The 21,339-nt window shown below is 38.8% G+C and overlaps 1 protein-coding gene across 2 annotated transcripts in view; it reads left to right on the top strand.

Moving 5' to 3' along the window:
- Nucleotides 1-1,753: 1,753 nt before the first annotated feature.
- Nucleotides 1,754-21,339, top strand: part of fto (FTO alpha-ketoglutarate dependent dioxygenase) — a 564,204-nt gene continuing 544,618 nt past the window's right edge. Inside the window, exon 1 of one of the 2 annotated variants that reach the window (XM_061964550.2) lies at nt 1,754-2,067. In XM_061964550.2, the coding sequence (XP_061820534.2) occupies nt 2,026-2,067 (42 nt within the window). In that variant the 5' untranslated portion in view covers nt 1,754-2,025. The remainder of the gene's footprint in view (nt 2,068-21,339) is intronic. The other variant, XM_061964549.2, reaches the window with a different exon arrangement.

The following is a 21,339-nucleotide window of genomic DNA, read 5'->3' as shown; positions in this document are numbered from 1 at the left end:
TGCTGGATGTCAATACAAATTAAATTAAAAAAAAAAAAAAAAATTATATATATATATATATATATACAGGTAAAAGCCAGTAAATTAGAATATTTTGAAAAACTTGATTTATTTCAGTAATTGCATTCAAAAGGTGTAACTTGTACATTATATTTATTCATTGCACACAGACTGATGCATTCAAATGTTTATTTCATTTAATTTTGATGATTTGAAGTGGCAACAAATGAAAATCCAAAATTCCGTGTGTCACAAAATTAGAATATTACTTAAGGCTAATACAAAAAAGGGATTTGTAGAAATGTTGGCCAACTGAAAAGTATGAAAATGAAAAATATGAGCATATACAATACTCAATACTTGGTTGGAGCTCCTTTTGCCTCAATTACTGCGTTAATGCGGCGTGGCATGGAGTCGATGAGTTTCTGGCACTGCTCAGGTGTTATGAGAGCCCAGGTTGCTCTGATAGTGGCCTTCAACTCTTCTGCGTTTTTGGGTCTGGCATTCTGCATCTTCCTTTTCACAATACCCCACAGAATTTCTATGGGGCTAAGGTCAGGGGAGTTGGCGGGCCAATTTAGAACAGAAATACTATGGTCCGTAAACCAGGCACGGGTAGATTTTGCGCTGTGTGCAGGCGCCAAGTCCTGTTGGAACTTGAAATCTCCATCTCCATAGAGCAGGTCAGCAGCAGGAAGCATGAAGTGCTCTAAAACTTGCTGGTAGACGGCTGCGTTGACCCTGGATCTCAGGAAACAGAGTGGACCGACACCAGCAGATGACATGGCACCCCAAACCATCACTGATGGTGGAAACTTTACACTAGACTTCAGGCAACGTGGATCCTGTGCCTCTCCTGTCTTCCTCCAGACTCTGGGACCTCGATTTCCAAAGGAAATGCAAAATTTGCATGGTTGGGTGATGGTTTGGGGTGCCATGTCATCTACTGGTGTCGGTCCACTCTGTTTCCTGAGATCCAGGGTCAACGCAGCAGTCTACCAGCAAGTTTTAGAGCACTTCATGCTTCCTGCTGCTGACCTGCTCTATGGAGATGGAGATTTCAAGTTCCAACAGGACTTGGCGCCTGCACACAGCGCAAAATCTACCCGTGCCTGGTTTACGGACCATGGTATTTCTGTTCTAAATTGGCCCGCCAACTCCCCTGACCTTAGCCCCATAGAAAATCTGTGGGGTATTGTGAAAAGGAAGATGCAGAATGCCAGACCCAAAAACGCAGAAGAGTTGAAGGCCACTATCAGAGCAACCTGGGCTCTCATAACACCTGAGCAGTGCCAGAAACTCATCGACTCCATGCCACGCCGCATTAACGCAGTAATTGAGGCAAAAGGAGCTCCGACCAAGTATTGAGTATTGTACATGCTCATATTTTTCATTTTCATACTTTTCAGTTGGCCAACATTTCTACAAATCCCTTTTTTGTATTAGCCTTAAGTAATATTCTAATTTTGTGACACACGGAATTTTGGATTTTCATTTGTTGCCACTTCAAATCATCAAAATTAAATGAAATAAACATTTGAATGCATCAGTCTGTGTGCAATGAATAAATATAATGTACAAGTTACACCTTTTGAATGCAATTACTGAAATAAATCAAGTTTTTCAAAATATTCTAATTTACTGGCTTTTACCTGTATATAAGTTGTATAATCATATAGACAAGCTGGAGGCTTGTTTGCTAATCAGTCCATCAGATCGCACCGGTGCTGAGCAACATCTGCGGCTGCCGAAGCTACTTCCGCCTTGAGCCCCGGTGCATTCTGGGACTCGCTGTCTTCACAGCTTTGTATTTAACCTTCTTTTTTCGCCAACACGGCACAAAAGCTGACTGCGGTCGTGTAACACCGACGAAGAAGTGACACCACACACAACCAAAGACAATTGGTCCCGGTGGAAGTCGGTTAAAGTGTATAAATAGCACGCACGTAAGTGAACGCGGACTCCAAAGACCGTCGGCGCCCTGGAGGACGGAGGCATTGCAAACGTCAACACAAGTCCAGGAACATGAAAAGATCGGGTGACAGTGAGGGGGAGAAGAGAAGAAAGGTACTGATAGCGTTTTATCTCCGTCCTATCTGGCGTGTTTCTCAGGCCTGTCTGCTCGATGAATGTCTAACGCTCCGAATGTGACGCTGCTGGCTGCTTGTTTGAGGCTAGAGAGACACGGGGACCAGCGCATACCTCACCTTGCTTCTTTGCTTTATGGTGGTTTTGTTTTTCTCCTCACTTCCCCCAACGCCCCCTCTCCCCTTTTTTTTTTTTTTTTTTTTTTTTTTTGGGGCACACAAACACAACCACCATCGCCAACCAACTGCCAACAAGCGCCTTTTAAACGTGTCGCTAGCCAGTTGACGTACTGTACGTGCGCATCAAGCCTCATCCTCCGTTTCATCATCACTATCATCATCCTTACTGGAAATATGACACCAGCCTCAGTCAGATGTCAAGTATAGCTGGGATAAATGGCGTTAAAACACCCTCTAGGTCAGTGGTCCCCAACCACCGGTCCGGGGACCGGTACCGGTCCGTGACGCATTTGCTTCCGGGCCGCACAGAAACATTACCGTATTTTCCGCACCATAAGGCGCCCTGGGTTAAAAGCCGCGCCTTCAATGAACGGCATATTTCAAAACTTTGTCCACCAATAAGCCGCCCCGTGTTGTAAGCCGCATCTAACTGCGCTAAAGGAATGTCAAAAAAACAGTCAGATAGGTCAGTCAAACTTTAATAATATATTAAAAACCAGCGTTCTAACAACTCTGTTCACTCCCAAAATGTACGCAAATGTGCAATCACAAACATACCGTATTTTCCGCACTATAAGGCGCACCGGATTATTAGCCGCACCTTCAATGAATTACATATTTCATAACTTTGTCCACCAATAAGCCGCCCCGGACTATAAGCCGCGCCTACGCTGCGCTAAAGGGAATGTCAAAAAAACAGTCAGATAGGTCAGTCAAACTTTAATAATATATTAAAAACCAGCGTTCTAACAACTCTGTTCACTCCCAAAATGTACGCAAATGTGCAATCACAAACATAGTAAAATTCAAAATAGTGCAGAGCAATAGCAACATAATGTTGCTCGAACGTTAATGTCACAACACACAAAATAAACATAGCGCTCACTTTCTGAAGTTATTCTTCATTCGTAAATCCTTCGTCTTCGGTGTCCGAAGTGAAAAGTTGGGCAAATTTACGATCCACTGGCAGATGTTGGCGTCGTCTGGCGCTGCCTCCTCGTCTTAGTGAAGGTGTGTTCGCCTTCTGTCTTCCATTGTTCCCACGCAGTTAGCAGTCTAGCTTCGAATGCCCTGTTGACACCAATATCTAGCGGCTGGAGGTCTTTTGTCAATCCACCCGGAATGACGGCGAGTATTGAATTAAGCGCGTAAGCGTGTCTCTCAATGTGCTGTTATGAGCTAGCAAATATAACAACTACACTACCCAGCATGCAACGATAGTTACGAGCATGCGCGGTAGCCCTGAGAAGTTCCCACGCAGTTAGCAGTCTAGCTTCGAATGCCCTGTTGACACCAATATCTAGCGGCTGGAGGTCTTTTGTCAATCCACCCGGAATGACGGCGAGTATTGAATTAAGCGCGTAAGCGTGTCTCTCAATGTGCTGTTATGAGCTAGCAAATATAACAACTACACTACCCAGCATGCAACGATAGTTACGAGCATGCGCGGTAGCCCTGAGAAGCGTTGTATGCTGGGAGTTCGAATGTGGTTATGAGCACGCTGTGAGAAAACGTTGAGAACTCAGTTAACACGCCTCGTCTGCATTATTTATAATTAGACAGACAACACACTTAATAGGAGCCATTTTGGGGTCTTTACATAAACACACAAATGGAAATGAAACGTCACATATCCCAGCATGCACCGCGCGCTTCTTCTACGGGGGAAAAAAGATGGCGGCTGTTTACCGTAGTTGCGAGACCGAAACTTTATGAAAATGAATCTTAATATTTATCCATATATAAAGCGCACCGGGTTATAAGGCGCACTGTCAGCTTTTGAGAAAGTTTGTGGTTTTTAGGTGCGCCTTATAGTGCGGAAAATACGGTACGTATATCAACATGGACAGAGCTGCGTGAAAAAAGCCACCCGGCCTCTTCGCGTAAACTTAAACTTACCTTAACCACTCGCTCATCTTTTCTTCATCCATCCCTTCGAGTTAGCTTTTATGATGACGCCGGCTGGAAAGGTCTCTTTTGGCAAGGTCTTCCTTTTGAATATCACCATGGGTGGAAGTTAGCATGGCAAGCTAGAACCACAGTGAAGGATGACTTCTCATTCCCTGTGGTGCGAATATTCACCGTACGTGCTCCCGTTCCACAGTGCGGTTCACAGGAATATCAGTTGCTGTGAAATACGGTAGTAATCCGTGTGCGGATGGAGAGATTGCGTCTTTTCATGAACCGGATCCTTGTCGCTTAGTAGGAGCCATTTTGTGGTCTTTACAGATGTAAACAGGAAATGAAACGTACGGTGATATCCGCGCGTTTTTTCTTCTTCTTCCGGGGGCGGGTGGTTGCTTACAGTAGAAGAAGAAGCGCTTCCTGTTCTATGGGGGCGGGTGCTTACCTTGGCGGTTGCTTGCGTAGAAGAAGAAGCGCTTCCTGTTCTACCGGGAAAAAAGATGGCGGCTGTTTACCTAAGTTGCGAGATCGAAACTTTATGAAAATGAATCTTAATATTTATCCATATATAAAGCGCACCGGGTTAAAAGCCGCACTGTCAGCTTTTGAGTAAATTTGTGGTTTTTAGGTGCGGCTAATGGTGCGGAAAATACGGTAATTCATTTATGACTTAACTTTCGCCTGTCCCACTAAACACACCAATAAGCTTGTTAATAGTTGTATATTACAACTCCTCTGTTATAGTACATGGGACAATGCACATTAATAGACATGATTGATTGATTGAGACTTTTATTAGTAGATTGCACAGTACAATTGACCACTAAATGGTAACCCCCGAATAAGTTTTTCAACTTGTTTAAGTCGGCGTCCACGTTAATCAAATCATGGTATCCATTAGAGATGCGCGGATAGGCAATTTATTTCATCCGCAACCGCGGCAGAAAGTCGTCAACCATCCGCCATCCACCCGATGTAACGTTTGATCAGAACTGCATCCGCCCGCCATCCGCCCGTTGTTATATATCTAATATTAATTTAAAAAAAAAAAAAAGGGTGAAAACTACGCGAATTGCACCTTGTGCAGACAAGATTTTTCGATCGGACACGGAGGAATTAGCAATGTAAAAGACCACGTTGGGACAAAAAAACACAAGTCTAATGCCGTTGCTAGCGATACAAGTGGAAAACTTTCAACGTTTTTCGTCGCCCAAACAGATTCTTTGGATGTGATAAATGCCGAAGTTTTATTTACGGAGGCAATAATTGAGCATGGACTTCCAATCGCACTGGCTGATCACATGGGACAGTTAATAATGTAATGCAACCTTTAAAAATCATTACGCGGTGATCGCGATCCCAAAAATAAACTTTTCTTGCATGATAATGTCCAGAAAAATTCGCTTTATATTACTATAGAGTCCTTTTAACGAATGAGTTTGATGGTTTATCACAAACCTTAAATGAAAGAAGTCCTTTGTTCTCCTGCAGCATGGCCTTGCTTTGTGTTTGGTGCGCCATCCTGTCGGCTGTATTTCACAGCACGACATACTGTTAAAAGTGTTTATACTATTTATACTTTCAATTAACAAATTGAAGTCTTGTGAAAGGTTGACAGGATAACTGGCATTAACTGTCAAAATAATTTCAAACTATTGAAGTTAGCTTACAGAATAAACATGTCAATCAACCCATATGATTTTTGCTGTAATATTTTTGTTTTGAAAAGTCACTGTGACTGATAGAAAAGTGATGGTTTTAGCAACATTTTAACCTGTCTGAATGCTAATAATCATTTTGCGAGCAAGCAGGTAAGCTACGCGGGCGGAGCGCGCGGAGTGACCCATGTTACGAGCCCCCGGCCACGGGGGTGGCGGGCAGGTAAGCTGCTTACCTGCTGCGCGTGACGCCGGCCGCGGCGAAAGCGGACGAGGCGGGGTGTCGGTGCGGTGGGCGCGGTAGTGACCCTGGACGTGCGTCGGGCCCTTCTCGCGGATCGCCTCAGCTACGGCTCCCGGTGGGGCCCTCTCGGGGGAAGGAGCCTCGGTCCCGGACCCCGGCGAGGCGTCCCTCCGCTCCGTAAAAGTGTCCATCTCTTTTTTTTTTTTTTCTTCTGTTGTGGCATATGCTGCAGGTGCCTGCTCGTTTTTCGTATGTGGGTAACAACATTTAACTATGTATATATATTTCCCAATTGGTTTAACTGCCACCCGCAAAAAAAAAAAAAAAAAAAAAATCTAATTAATCCGCCCGACCCGACCCGCGAGCGGATAAAATCTTATTTTTTTAAATTTCATCCGCCCGATCCGCGGATAATCCGCGGACTCCGCGGTTGTGTCCGCAAACCGCGCATCTCTAGTATCCATCCATCCATCCATCTTCTACCACTTGTCCCAAAATGTTAATGTGCCAGATTGGAGCCAAAGGCTAATTTGTTGGCTGTTTTTATCTGCCACACGTAGAAAGCCAGTCCGTAAAAATAATGCATACATTAAACTATGAACTGTGGGGAAAAAATCGATTCAAATTCGAATCGCGATTCTCATGTTGTATCGGTTCTCATTTTTTTTAAAAATCGGGTTTTTTTTTAATTTATTTTTTTCTTTTTTCTTTTTATTAATTTATTTTTTTTAAATTAATCAATCCAACAAAACAATACACAGCAATACCATAACAATACAATCCAAAACCAAACCCGACCCAGCAATACTCAGAAATTCAATAAACAGAGCAATCGAGAGGAGACACAAACACGACACAGAACAATCCAAAAGTAGTGAAACAAAAATGAATATTATCAACAGTATCAATATTAGTAACAATTTCAACATAGCAGTGATTAAAAATCCCTCATTGACATTATCATTAGACATTTATAAAAAAAAGCTTTTTACAAAAATCTACTCTGCTTGCATGTCAGCAGACTGGGGTAGATCCTGCTGAAATCCTATGTATTGAATGAATAGAGAATTGTTTTGAATCGGAAAAATATCGTTTTTGAATCGAGAATCGCGTTGAATCGAAAAAAAAATCGATTTAGAATCGAATCGTGACCCCAAGAATCGATATTGAATCGAATCGTGGGACACCCAAAGATTCGCAGCCCTACATTAAACCGGTCCCTGGTGGAAACAAAGGTTGGGAAACCCTGCTCTAGGTGACATAAAATGACAGCAAACAAACAGGAAATCGTAAATATAGCTTATAACGGGTGCTAGTATGTAAACACTAACAGTGTTGGCGCTAGGAATTTTCGAAATGGGGTCCCAGGGACCATAGGTGCCGATACCGTTGGTGCTCGGGCCCCGAAGCACCCACGGTATCGAACAATGCCGAGCACCCACGTGGGATAAGTTAGTTTAGTTTAGTCTTTATTTGAAGGGACAATGCACAGAAAACATTAAGCTCAAAGACAGATTCTGCACCAGATTATTAACCTGACTCACGCCAGATCGCTGAGCTCCACACAAGGATCTGGGAGTTCTCAATAGGAGATGTATTTCAGAAGGCGGGGCCTTGTAAAAAACAAAAAAAATCATTTTGTGATTGGATAAACCACTTGTCCGTTATCTTGAATGACGTGCTACTTCAACCACTCACATCGAAATCAACCCGTGACGCTGATGAGAGCGACGCCACGAAATCCAAAACAAAACAGCCAACATATTGGATAACAGAGCGAAATGTTAATCTTTTAAAGAATTAATATTCGATAGATTCCACAAAACATTTGCAATAGCCGCGAGGGCTGCGTGCCGCCATCGTTGTTTGAATCAAACAGTCGCTTCGGCGCTACGTCACATCTATGAAATCCCGTCCGGCGATCCTGATTGGTTCATTACCAGAAGGCGGGGCCTTGTAAAAAAAATAAATAAATAAATCATTGTATGTGATTGGATAAACCACTTGTCCGTTATCTTGAATGACGTGCTACTTCAACCACTCACATCGAAATCAACCCCGTGACGCTGATGAGACCGACGCTGGGGAATCCAAACCCGGTCGGAAGAAGAGCAAAAACATCCATGCCACCAATAAATGCCTTCAAAACCGTTCTCTGTTCATCTTTTTAAAGAATTAATATTCGATAAATTCGACAAAACAGAATCAATGTCAGCGTGCCGTTGTTGTTGTTTGAATCAAACAGTCACTTCGGTGCTACGTCACGTCTATGAAATCCCGCCCGGCGATCCTGATTGGTCCATTATTTTTTGCTATCTGGAAGGAGTTTCCAATGCCTTCGAGCCCAGATCCTTGTGTGGAGCTCAGCAAACTACAACGATCTGGCGAGAGTCAGGTTACCAGATTATAGCTAAATAGCTCATTTCCGTCTGCAGTCCCTGGCGACCTAAATTAAAGGGATACAAAAGTCATGCAATAATATTATAACAATACAATCATACTATAGCATGTAAACAAATTAAGAAAAGTCATAAAATGCCCTTTCATTGACACACACTTATTATACAATACAACTACACCTCATTTACATCATCACACATAGACAATACATGCTCTTGTTCACATCTGTCATCATTTGTAAAACACAACCATGATTTTAACAGACACACTTCACAGTTTACAACAAAATGCTCTCATGGATAAATATAACACATTTTAAGTTGATGTGTCAATCATAGTGCCCACCTTAGTGACCGTGTGAGCAGCTTTGATTGCTCCAAAGCCACTTTTTAACTTCAATTGTGAATGAAGAGTAACTAGTTTGTTGTGAGGTCGTTCCATTCCTTTATCGCTTTATATGAAAAGGCTGATAGTGCAAAAATATGTTTTACATCTGGGTACACTACACTGCCCCCTGGTAGAGGTTCGTGTGTTTCTAGTCGTCACAGCAGATGTAAACTGGACAAAGTGCTTAAGAGGCGCTGGTGCAGTGTTACTTAGGATTCGATGCTAATCTTCGAACGTTAGCAAAATTTAACAGTCTATATTTTTGGAGAACTAAACATTGATGGTGGTGTTGTGGTTTTCGGTCAAGGATTTTGAGCAGTTGTTTGTGCAAAGTTTCCAATGGCCTCAGTGTCATTTTGCTTGCCTGGGACAAACATGTTATACAATAATAAAAACGAGACATAATCATTGCATTAAAATAGGTTTGAGCTGCCTCCAGTGTTAACGAATTCCTGATACATTTGAACATTTTTATGTTGTATTTAAGACTCTGGTACATCTGTTTGATATGTTTTTTTAAAGCCAAGTGTTGGGTCTAAAATGACACCCAGGTAACGATATTCACTAACATTTTGTATTATTTCCTTATTAACAGTTATATTTGGAAAGGTTGACATTTTATATTTGTTTATAAAATACATTGTTGCCGTTTTCTTGATGGCAAATTCTGTCTCACCACCAAGCAAAAACGGCGCATGTTTTGGGTTTTGTACTTAAGTCCTATTATTCTAAAGTAACACTACTCTTGCAATGTTTGGGTACTCTACCCACCTCTGCTCATAATTATTACAATTATTTTCATTTTCCAGTTAGAAGAGCCAGTCCCATTCCGTTTGCAACTGTTTAATTTCGTATTTACAATGTAAACAACATATATCATAACAACTATTACATTTTTAAGTATATCGATTAGCCATTGTTTGCCCTTTTGAGTTATGTATCAACAGCTGATGATAATAAATAATAATAGTGTTGGCCTGTATAGAACAAGATGTTTGGGTTAAAAATGAAATTTGTTGCTTTTGTCCACACAAACGTTCCCTTTTATTGTTGCAACTGACGAGAAACATCCTTTTTTGCCTTGAAGTCATGATTGTTGCAGAGCAAAGTGACGACAGAACTTACAGCGAATGTGTTGCAATGATTTCAAACAGAAAGTGAAAGCAGATTGGGTAAGTTCCTATGAAAACCCCACATGTTACATGTTGACAGCCAATGAAATCCCAGTTTTTAGTGGTTTTGCAACAAAACAATCATGAAACAAAGACGAGCGTCCATGCAGGGGCAAATGAGCTGAAAGTGAAAGCAAAGTCAGTTCAAAATTAAAGTGGCACACTTTATGCAAAATATAAATCCTTCCTGGTAGTTTGTGGTACACGGACCTCATTTATTAAAGCAAATCAAATATTGTTTTCATTTGAGCAAAAAGTGCTGCCAGTGATGTCAGAGCGACGACACCAACTGACTTTCAAATGGAAACTAACTTTTTTACTTCCTTTTGGAACAAAATCCTCGTATTGTTATTAAATATTCTTATCGTAGCACATTTTGCACTTGGCGGCCCTGCTGACATAGCCTCAGAAAAGTTGCGTCAGATTTACCGCCCGTCCGAGCACCAACTGGCAGAAATGTAGATCGGCGCCTATGCCAGGGACCCCATCAAGTCCTAAAAATGGGGTCCCGCAGTAAATTTTTGGGGTCCCACTTTTTTGTTTTGAAAACAAATGATAAATGTATGCATTATCTTGTTATAGCTCACTTTTGGAAAAAGGTTGTCATAAACGTTACATAATTCATAAAAAAAATAAAAAATAAATAAATAAATTTGTATGCATATGTAAATTTATTCAGTTATAAACATTCATTCACTTTCTGCTTTCCTTCATGGATCTAAACTTTACCGCTATTTTTTTCTATACTTGTATTTAATAAGTTGTTTGTGCATACATACATTTTATATTTAACGCTTAAATCTATAGAGTCTACATCAACTTCAGATCTATCCCTCAATTCTAAGTTTTTTTTTGTTTTTTTAGTTAGTTTTCTGCCCTTTTATTAAGCTTTATTAAGTGCAATTTTTGTTAACAGAGATTGAGTCCATTTTTGGTTTTATGTTTGTTTATCTATTTAGGACCATCTAAATAGCTAAACAAATATTACAGTCATGAGAAATGCAAGTTTATTGCGTCTGAAACGTTACTTTATTATTTTTTCCAAAAAACATAATACATATACACAGATCTAAAGCTGGGATATGTTCGGGTGTTACATTTGGTGCATATATTTAATATATTGTTTCTTATTTGTTAGCCTGTATTCGTACGTCATAATTATCAGCTGTGTTGATTCAGCGAGTGTTGCGGTAGTTGGGATTGTCATGGTGATGAGGCCGGCAAGCAAAGACAAAAGTAAACCATATAAAAGGGAGTAAACACAGAATCCGTTTCTTCATTCCTGTTTGCCTGTTTCTAAGCATGAAGACCCATACCACCACAATAAACTCCTTAATTTACGCACATATATACATATATATAATTGTATGTACAAGCCAGTGACGTGCGGTGAGGTTGATGGCTGCTGAGACACTGACTTCATCACAGTCAGATTTACAAACATATGAACCCTAAAGAGTATCTTATTCACCATTTGATTGGCAGCAGTTAACGGGTTATGTTTAAAAGCTCATACCAGCATTCTTCCCTGCTTGGCACTCAGCATCAAGGGTTGGAATTGGGGGTTAAATCACCAAAAATGATTCCCAGGCGCGGCGCCGCTGCTGCCCACTGCTCCCCTCACTTCCCAGGGGGTGAACCAGGGGATGGGTCAAATGCAGAGGACAAATTTCATTACACCTAGTGTGTGTGTGACAATCATTGGTACTTTAACTTAACATTAACTTTACACATACAAACTGTAGCACACAAAAAAGCACATTTAATAAAAAAAAAATGTTATTATGGTCTTACCTTTACGCCGCAACTAAAGCCCTCACTTAAACTTTCCACGTGCAAGATTGAATCTATTTAAAAAAGTGTAACCGAGGGTTTATAAATGTCGCCTATACTGTATGAAACTACAAAATAACAAACACGGAGGCTCCAGTTTACACGAGGACCACTTTATTTACCTTCTTTCAAAAACCTCCGCAACGTGACATCACTTCCGCTCTTAGCGCCTTCAAAATAAGAGCTCAAGGCATATACTGTATAACAGCGCATAACAGGAACTTAACATCACAAAGAGGAAAGCCCATGAAAATAGGTTACAAAAGTTATTTAATAAGAAGCCAAAAAGTGCAAAAACAATAATGTTCGTGTTGGAGGAGTTGTGAATTAGGTACACCTGCAGTCTGCAGGTGTATCTAATGTTGTGTCCCTGCAGTCATTCACAACTCCTCCAACACGAACATTATTGTTTTTGCACTTTTTGGCTTCTTATGAAATAATTTTTTTAAATAGATTCAATCTTGCACGTGGAAAGTTTAAGTGTGGGCTTTAGTTGATATAACAATTCTACGGCGGGGGTGCAGGAGGCGGGGCTACTGAAGCCTCCGCCAGTCCGTCTTTTGCAGCCGTTTTATGATCGCTCAGCACAAGAAATACGTTACACACATACAGTTGTTGACAAAATACACTGTACATTATATACCTCAGCTAACTAAACTATGGAAATGTATAATATAGTTCATATAGCAATACAGTCTCACTGCACAGCAGGCCAGCAGTTAGTCGAGTCCGGAATCCATGTTGAGGCACTGAGTGACGTGCCTCAACTGGCTGCTGTTCACCGCACCGTCTCTTCTCAGTATTTGAACGGCAAATGTGAAAATTCTGCGATTTTGAATAAAAATAATCTAAAACTGGTGAAGTTAAATGGAAAATAACTTTATAGTATAATCACTGGATATATATAACAATTTAAATTTTTTTTTTTTTTTTACATTTTTTTTCTTTCCATGACGGCAGGTGAGGCCCTGCCTCACCTGCCTCTAGTGACTGCACGTCACTGATATATACATATATATAATTGTATGTACAAGCAGTATGCAACTAAAACCTGAAAAAAAAAAAGACGTCCGAGCCATTAACATTTGAACGTGTTTCTTTATTCTTGATTTACTTCTACGCTCTGCACACATTCTTCTTCGACGGTCCGATGTGAGCGTGGGTCTATGTCATGTTATTTTATTATTGATGAATTATTTTAATTTTATGTTTTAAACTAAAGCCACGTTCACTGCAATAAAATATATTTTACATAACAGTAAATAATCGTGATTTCAATATTGGTTATAATTTTGGCCATAATCGTGTAGCCATAGTCTGCAGTTATGGCAGGGTATGGCTGCAGTTTTAATAACCGTTTAGGACTGACTGTGGTAGTGTGTGTGCTTGGCTGTGTATTTAACAAGCAGTGAAGCATGTGGTTTGAAGAAGACTACAGTAAAAAGTCAAATTCCGCGCAACGTCTTGCCTCTTATCTCCTCTTGACTTGGAATCAACTCTGCCACATGTGTTCGGATCATGTTGGACAACCTATGGTAGGACGCGCGTCCTCCTGTCTGCGACCGAAACCATGGCGGCCAGATGAGCTGAGATGGGTCATTCAGAATCAGCGAGAACTGGTTCCAGCTGGCCTCTGTGCAGACCTTCTGGCTTCACTTCCTGCTTCTATAGTTGAAACAGCCCTAAAATGACTGTATGACAGAGAGACAACAAGGGAATCTGCCTGCTCCTTTATGCTATCAGTAGTTGTTAAATGATGACAATCTTCAATAACTGTGGTTGTTGTGGCGTGGAAAGTGATGAAATATTATGGTCTTGTTGTCATTGTGAGTTAGAGAATGGACACACAATCCTTGAAAATCCCCCAGTCAGACCAGACATCCTGTCTACGTTTTCATTTTTTAATTTAAAAATGCTTACAGATAAGCCAAGTAGAGTCTGACTGCACTCAATATCAATATGGAGTTAAAGACTAACAAAATGCGTCCCAGACGTCATCACCATTTTTTTTTTGATACCCATTGTTCGGTTCTTCCCTTTTAATGGTTGAAGTCCTCACAGGTTCTTTAGTTCTAATGGCTTGTCTGAATAAGGTAGGAGGTTGGAATTGAAGATGAACACATTATTGTACAGATGGAGTAAGCACGATCAGTAGAAATACCAGGACTGCAGTAAAGACCGTGCCCTACAAAGTCCGGCACGTTCTCTCTTGATGGTCCCTCTGCTCATGTCCTTTTGTCCTCCTTGCGGTCGGAGTTGTTTGGGTGTCGTCCAATGAAACCAAAAAATAACAAACATTTATCCTGGAGGGATCGAAATATAACTAGAAATTGACACATTTAATATCCCTGAAGACTACTATGAATGATGTACATCAGGGGTGCTCACACTTTTTCTGCAGGCGAGCTACTTTTCAATTGATCAAGTCGTGGGGATCTACCTCATTCATATATATAATTTATATTTACTTATTTATGAAATATATGTTTTTGTTAACAAGTTAAAGGTGTTTAATGATAATGCAAGCATGTTTAACACATATAGTTAATATTGTTAATACATTAAAGGTGTTTAATGATAACACAAGTATGTTTAATACATAGTTAATATTAACAAGTTAAAGATGTTTTATGATAATACAAGCATGTTTAACACATATAGGTAATATTGTTAATACATTAAAGGTGTTTAATGATAACACAAGTATGTTTAATACATATAGTTAATATTGTTAACAAGTTAAAGGTGGTTAAAAATAATACAAGCATGTTTAACACAAATAGTTAATATTGTTAACAACTTAAAGGTGGTTAAAGATAAAACAAGCATGTTTAACACATATAGTTAATATTGTTAACAACTTAAAGGTGGTTAAAGATAATACAAGCATGTTTAACACGTATAGTTAATATTGTTAACAACTTAAAGGTGGTTAAAGATAATACAAGCATGTTTAACACATATAGTTAATATTGTTAATACATTAAAGGTGTTTAATGATAACACAAGTATGTTTAATACATATAGTTAATATTGTTAATAAGTTAAAGGTGTTTAAAGATAATGCAAGCATGTTTAACACATATAGTTAATATTGTTAACAAGTTAAAGGTGGTTAAAAATAATACAAGCATGTTTAACACAAATAGTTAATATTGTTAACAACTTAAAGGTGGTTAAAGATAAAACAAGCATGTTTAACACATAGTTAATATTGTTAACAACTTAAAGGTGGTTAAAGATAATACAAGCATGTTTAACACGTATAGTTAATATTGTTAACAACTTAAAGGTGGTTAAAGATAATACAAGCATGTTTAACACATATAGTTAATATTGTTAACAAGTTAAAGGTGGTTAAAGATAATACAAGCATGTTTAACACATATAAATTCCTTTCTTTCATGAAGACAAGAATATAAGTTGGTGTATTACCTGATTCTGATGACTTGCATTGATAGGAATCAGACTGTGGTGATGATAACGTTCGCATTTTCGAATGGAGGAGAAAAAAAGTCCTCCTTTCTGTCCAATACCACATGAAAGTGGTTGGTTTTTGGCATCTTATTTGTCCAGCTTCCGTACTCCTTTGTATACACTTTACAAGAAATACATTGTCGGCAAACTCCGTAGCTTGCTAGCTTGTGCACGCCAGCTTTCTGAGACTCTTATTTTGGTAGCGCAGGCAGGATGAAGCAGAGCTTTTATTGTGCAACTGTGCAGTCGATCTTTGGAGTTTTGACGACAGGTACGGCGCCAGAGTCTGTTGAAATAAAGTGTTTCTCGCCTTCCAGTCGGTAATTTTAATGAGTTGGCAGCAGCCAGCGTCATCTCAGAAGACCCTCGGGTGCCGTGAATGTCAATCAAGTGACGAAAGTGACGTCATAGTGAAGATTTATGATCGCTCATTTTTAGGACTATTTTTTTAATGCCTGGCTGGTGATCGACTGACACACCCTCCGAGATCGACCGGTAGATCGCGATCGACGTAATGAGCACCCCTGATGTACATTGTCTTGTTTGGTGTTGTCAAGAGACCGTTAAAGGTGCTGCCGAGAGGGCGCTAACTTTCCAAAGTATTCCACCCGCTTACGGCATTTGGCACGTAATGACGTAAACTACAAGCACACAGACACACGAGCATTAGTTTTTTGTGTGGTCAGCTAATGATTTGGCAAAGTTTAGCTACTGGCGTTGGCTATCATTGATTGTGTAGCCTGTCGTGACAATAACATAACTGCAAATTGTTAGTTTCTTCTCAAAGACTAATTTTGTATGCACAAGTTCAGTGGCGAGTGATAGCAATTTTTATTCATTATAGTTGATCATTGCGAAAAATGTAGACATTTAATAAAAAAAATAATAGTATGAAAAGGTAATGGGAACATAAGCTAGCTTGTGGTTTTCTTATATTTTTTTGGCTTTGAAACAAGTACGTAATTTAGTTGAATAAAACAGCCCATTTAAGTGTTTGCTAGCCTTAGCTTTCGCTATCATTTTTAATATTACAGTATACACTGTTTCCTCGATTATCATTCCGTGAATTTCTGCAAAGTAGAGACACTATCTATTTTATGATTTGTATTAATATTATGGTTGTTGTGGCGTGAGATGTGATCAAATCTAATAGTCTTGTTGTCATTGTGAGTTAGAGAACTCGCGCGAGTGTTACCATATCCAAGTTATTGTGCAGAAATATGGGGAAGTACACTTCATTCATTAACCATTTTACAAAAAGATCAGTTAGAATAATACATATTGTTGGATTTAGAGATCATTCCAACCCTTTATTTATTGAATCAAAACTATTGAAATCCCACAACATAGTGAATTTGCAAACCGCTACAATTATGCACAAAGCAAATTATAATTTCTTCCCCAAGAGCATATAACAATTCTTCTCAACAAAATAGAAGAAATATAACCTTAGAGAAAAAATGTAATTTAAAACATTTGTATGCATGTACAACACTTAAAACAGTTAGTATATCAGAAAGTCGAATTCAATTATGGAATACATTAAGCAAAGAAATCAATGTGCTAATATGATCCAATTCAAGCAACTGTTCAAACTCAGTGTTTACAAAGTACAAAGAAGAACCAAGATAAACATTCAAAATTTCTTGATAATCTTATTTATCTCACCATATGAAATACAACTTACTTCACTAATGATTATTATTATTTTTTTTTAATGTCACTACTTATGGAGTCTATAGTGAATAACATGAGAACAGGAAGTGAACAAAAGTGTTAGCAACTGCTATGTAAAGGAATAGAGTTAAGATTAAATAAGCTCTGCTTCTTCCTACTCCTTTTCGAACATGCTAAAAAGAGAAACTGGAAATTGTGATGTATCATGTTCTAATTATATGCATGTTCGAAATAAACTCAAACTCAACTCATATGCATTCAAGGCCTTTTTACACACACTTATATACACACTTCCTATGCTCATCAAATCTCGATGTAGTCAATGGTACTTTAAAATCCGCAATTTCCAGTAAGTGAACTGTGGAGTGGCGAGGAAACACTGTTTGGCGGTCGACTTGATTCTCTTACGAAACCCATTTTTAAAATTGTCTCATTGTTACACATATATACATCCATTTTGTATTAGGGTTGCCCGATATAAACAATATACGATAGGAATTATGTATATTTAGCAGACAATAGTTTTTAATACTATAGTCATATCTAGGGATTATGTTCGAAATCGGTTCTCCCGGTTGTTCGATAAGAAAAGAACCGATTTTATTGACTCGAATCCTTTTTTGAGAACCGGTTCCCGTTATCGAGGCCACTATAGTAAAGAAAAAGAGTAGGTTCTTTATTCTAATCCCTGGGAATGAATCCCTTCCCACGTACAGGAATGCCCTGTGGGACCTGCAATGTTATGCCCATTTGATTGTAGACTCTTACTGACACCTTGTGGCGATATGAAAATACTACGCATCATTAGTTTGGGCACATCCGGGTTGAGACAGTTGAGAAGTAGACAAGTTGTGTTAGCTCTTACAAGCCTTGGAAAAGATAAGTCTGTAAGTAAACTGTTTAACTTGTTTATGTAACTCAATATTAAGGTGGAAAGTGTTTAAGTTTGATACTAAGATGTTTATTGAAAAATGATTTTTGTGCACTGTTTCAATGGATGTTTTGAGGACTTAAAATGGCTGCCAGTCGTGTATTTCCACCATCGAAATAGTTTCAACACTCAGAAGTATTTGTTTGATGATAGTACTGTATATTTGTGTGAAGCTAATATTTACATATTGTGTATTACATTTCAGTATGTTAATTGAATCACATAGCTTATACATTTGTCATTGTGTGTATTTCAGTTTAAAAAAAATAAAAATAACAGTCCAGTGCAAGACAAAAGTAAAGATAGGAAAAGACAAAGCAAGATCAACAACAATAAAGAGCCTAAATGGATTAATCTGCTTTGGATTGTTTGTTAGCGGTCTGCCAAGCTGTATAACCTCAACACGTATAGTGAGGGCAGAACAGGCAATATGCAATTATTGCCAGGCTTCGCTCTCATGTAAGGGGGGAAGAATTGTTGATTGATGACTGTGGTGTTTTTAGTGTCATAGTGTGTGTAGTTAGTATGTTCCAATAGCAGCAGAAGTGCACTTTTTGGAGAGCTGTATTATTTTCAGTTTTGTGCCCAAGGGACTGATTTTATTCAACACTATTATTATTTATACACCTATAGTGATCACAGAGACAGGTTGTTTTTGTGTTACTGTGTATATTTCTTTTTCTGAAAAATCCCACTTAATATACTTTGGGTAACAAGTCAATATATATGTATATATTTTTTTTAGGGGGGTAGCAGTCAATATTTATTTATTTTTTTATTTTTATTTTTTCTTATAAAATAAAAGTGAGCTTTTGTTAAACCAAATATTGTGTTTTTTTCCATATACAACAACCTATCTGGATTTGATAAGAGGATTCGATAATGGGCTCGAACTCGATAATTTCTTATCAAATATCATCCCTAGTCATATCGTGATAATGCAGTTGAATGACACATTCTAACGACCGCGTCCTTAACGCAATGTAGACTCCTCTCTAGTGAGCTGGCAGCTAACGTCCCTCCTCATTGCCAGTCACTAATCATTGCTTCCATGGCGGCAAATAAACTGTTTATTGCAAGTCTCATTATCACTGGAGGACCAGGAATAGTTAAATAAGCTTCACTTCACACCGGTGTTTGGATACAAGAAGCCCTGCCAATCGCTAAGCTATAGCTTTTGATTGGAAACAGGAAATATCGATACAAATTTCGACATCAACGATACAAAGTAGTTTCAGTATATCAGGCATGTAAAATGTCAGTGTTTTTAAATGTTAATTTTGGTGTCAAAATATCACTTCCGTGTTTTTTAAATGAAATATCAATAGAAATACGGTCTGAATAAAGTTTTTTTATAACGCTCGCTTCAGCCGCAGGTACTCGCTGTTCCTCTTGCTTAAACCCTGGTCTTAGTTGCAGGACAGGGAGACAATCAGGAGCACCGAAACAAGCTCGCTACTTAGCTAATCATCTACCTAGCGTTGTCGGATGTCTACTTAGTAGCTAATCATGTTTGGATGAGTACGATCTGGAAATTGTTAGTTCCGAACCAGTTGTAGTTTTAAAGTATATATTAGTAGCCAGCAAGAAGGTATATTTTTGATGTGACTGATTGTCAACAGAGGTCACTACACAGGATGTATATTACCCGAGTAAGCGTGGCTACAGAATATAGTTGCCATATGGGAAGCATTTTCTAAGTTCTTTGCAAGCATGTTATGGACTTTTATATTACATTTTCAATGATTGCATCATTAGTAAATTATCTACAAAAAATTACATTACATGGGACATATAAGTGTCATAAAGACAACCAAAAGTGGTTGGTAGATGAGAATAAATCTAAAGTCAAAATATCGCTTAGAAATGCATCCAATTACAGGAAATGTAGTCTTGATTTTCAAAATTTTCTTTCGAGGTTCAAATTGCAGCACTTTGTACTGATACCATTTTTTCTTTCTCAATTGTCCTCTTTTTTTTTTTTTTTTTATTTTTTTACTCAAAAGGTGCTCATATCCCTGGTATATATGTCAATATTACAGTGATTAGATCTGTTTTTTTATTATTATTGCAAAGTCTTATTTTCTTTGGTCGTTTTTGTTACCGTTTACAAATTTAGTGTAAAAATCAAAAGAGAGAAGTTGTTGCTTATGTTTAAATATTTTTGCACTATTGCCTTAATTTAGCTCAAAATATTGTACATAATAAAAGGGAATACGGAAATAACTTGAATATTTATTGGTATTGGTCCAACACCATCCTGTGTTTCCATTATAATTATGATTAAAGGGGAACATTATCATAATTTCAGAATGGTTAAAACCATTAAAAATCAGTTCCCAGTGGCTTATTTTCTTTTTCGAAGTTTTTTTCAAAATGTTACCCATCACGCAATATCCCTAGAAAAAAAAGCTTCAAAGTGCTTGATTTTAACCATCGTTATATACACCCGTCCATTTTCCTGTGACGTCACACAGTGATGCCAATACAAACAAACATGGCGCATAGAACAGCAAGGTATAGCGACATTAGCTCTGATTCAGACTCGGATTTCAGCGGCTTAAGCGATTCAACAGATTACGCATGTATTGAAACGGATGGTTGTAGTGTGGAGGCAGGTAGCGAAAACAAAATTGAAGAAGAAACTGAAGCTTTTGAGCCATATCGGTTTGAACCGTATGCAAGCGAAACCGACGAAAACGACACGACAGCCATTGACACGGGAGAAAGCGAGGACGAATTCGGCGATCGCCTTCTAACCAACGATTGGTATGTGTTTGTTTGGCATTAAAGGAAACTAACAACTATGAACTAGGTTTACAGCATATGAAATACATTTGGCAACAACATGCACTTTGAGAGTTCAGACAGCCCAGTTTTCATCAATTAATATATTCTGTAGACATACCCTCATCTGCTCTCTTTTCCTGAAAGCTGATCTGTCCAGTCCAGTTGGAAATGCATCTGCTTTGAGTGTCGCAGGATATCCACACATTCTTGCCATCTCTGTCGTAGCATAGCTTTCGTCGGTAAAGTGTGTGGAACAAACGTCCAATTTCTTGCCACTTTCGCATCTTTGGGCCACTGGTGCAACTTGAATCCGTCCCTGTTCGTGTTGTTACACCCTCCGACAACACACCGACGAGGCATGATGTACCTCCAAGGTACGGAAAACAGTCGAAAAAACGGAAAATAACAGAGCTGATTTGACTCTGTGTTTGTAATGTGTTTGAGAAAATGGCGGATTGCTTCCCGATGTGACATCACGTTGTGACGTCATCGCTCCGAGAGCGAATAATAGAAAGGCGTTTAATTCGCCAAAATTCACCCATTTAGAGTTCGGAAATCGGTTAAAAAAAAAAAAGGTATTTTTTCTGCAACATCAAGG

Source organism: Nerophis lumbriciformis, linkage group LG06 (assembly GCF_033978685.3).
Source record: "Nerophis lumbriciformis linkage group LG06, RoL_Nlum_v2.1, whole genome shotgun sequence".
Classification (NCBI taxonomy): domain Eukaryota; kingdom Metazoa; phylum Chordata; class Actinopteri; order Syngnathiformes; family Syngnathidae; genus Nerophis; species Nerophis lumbriciformis.
This window is presented reverse-complemented; position numbering and strand designations above follow the sequence as displayed.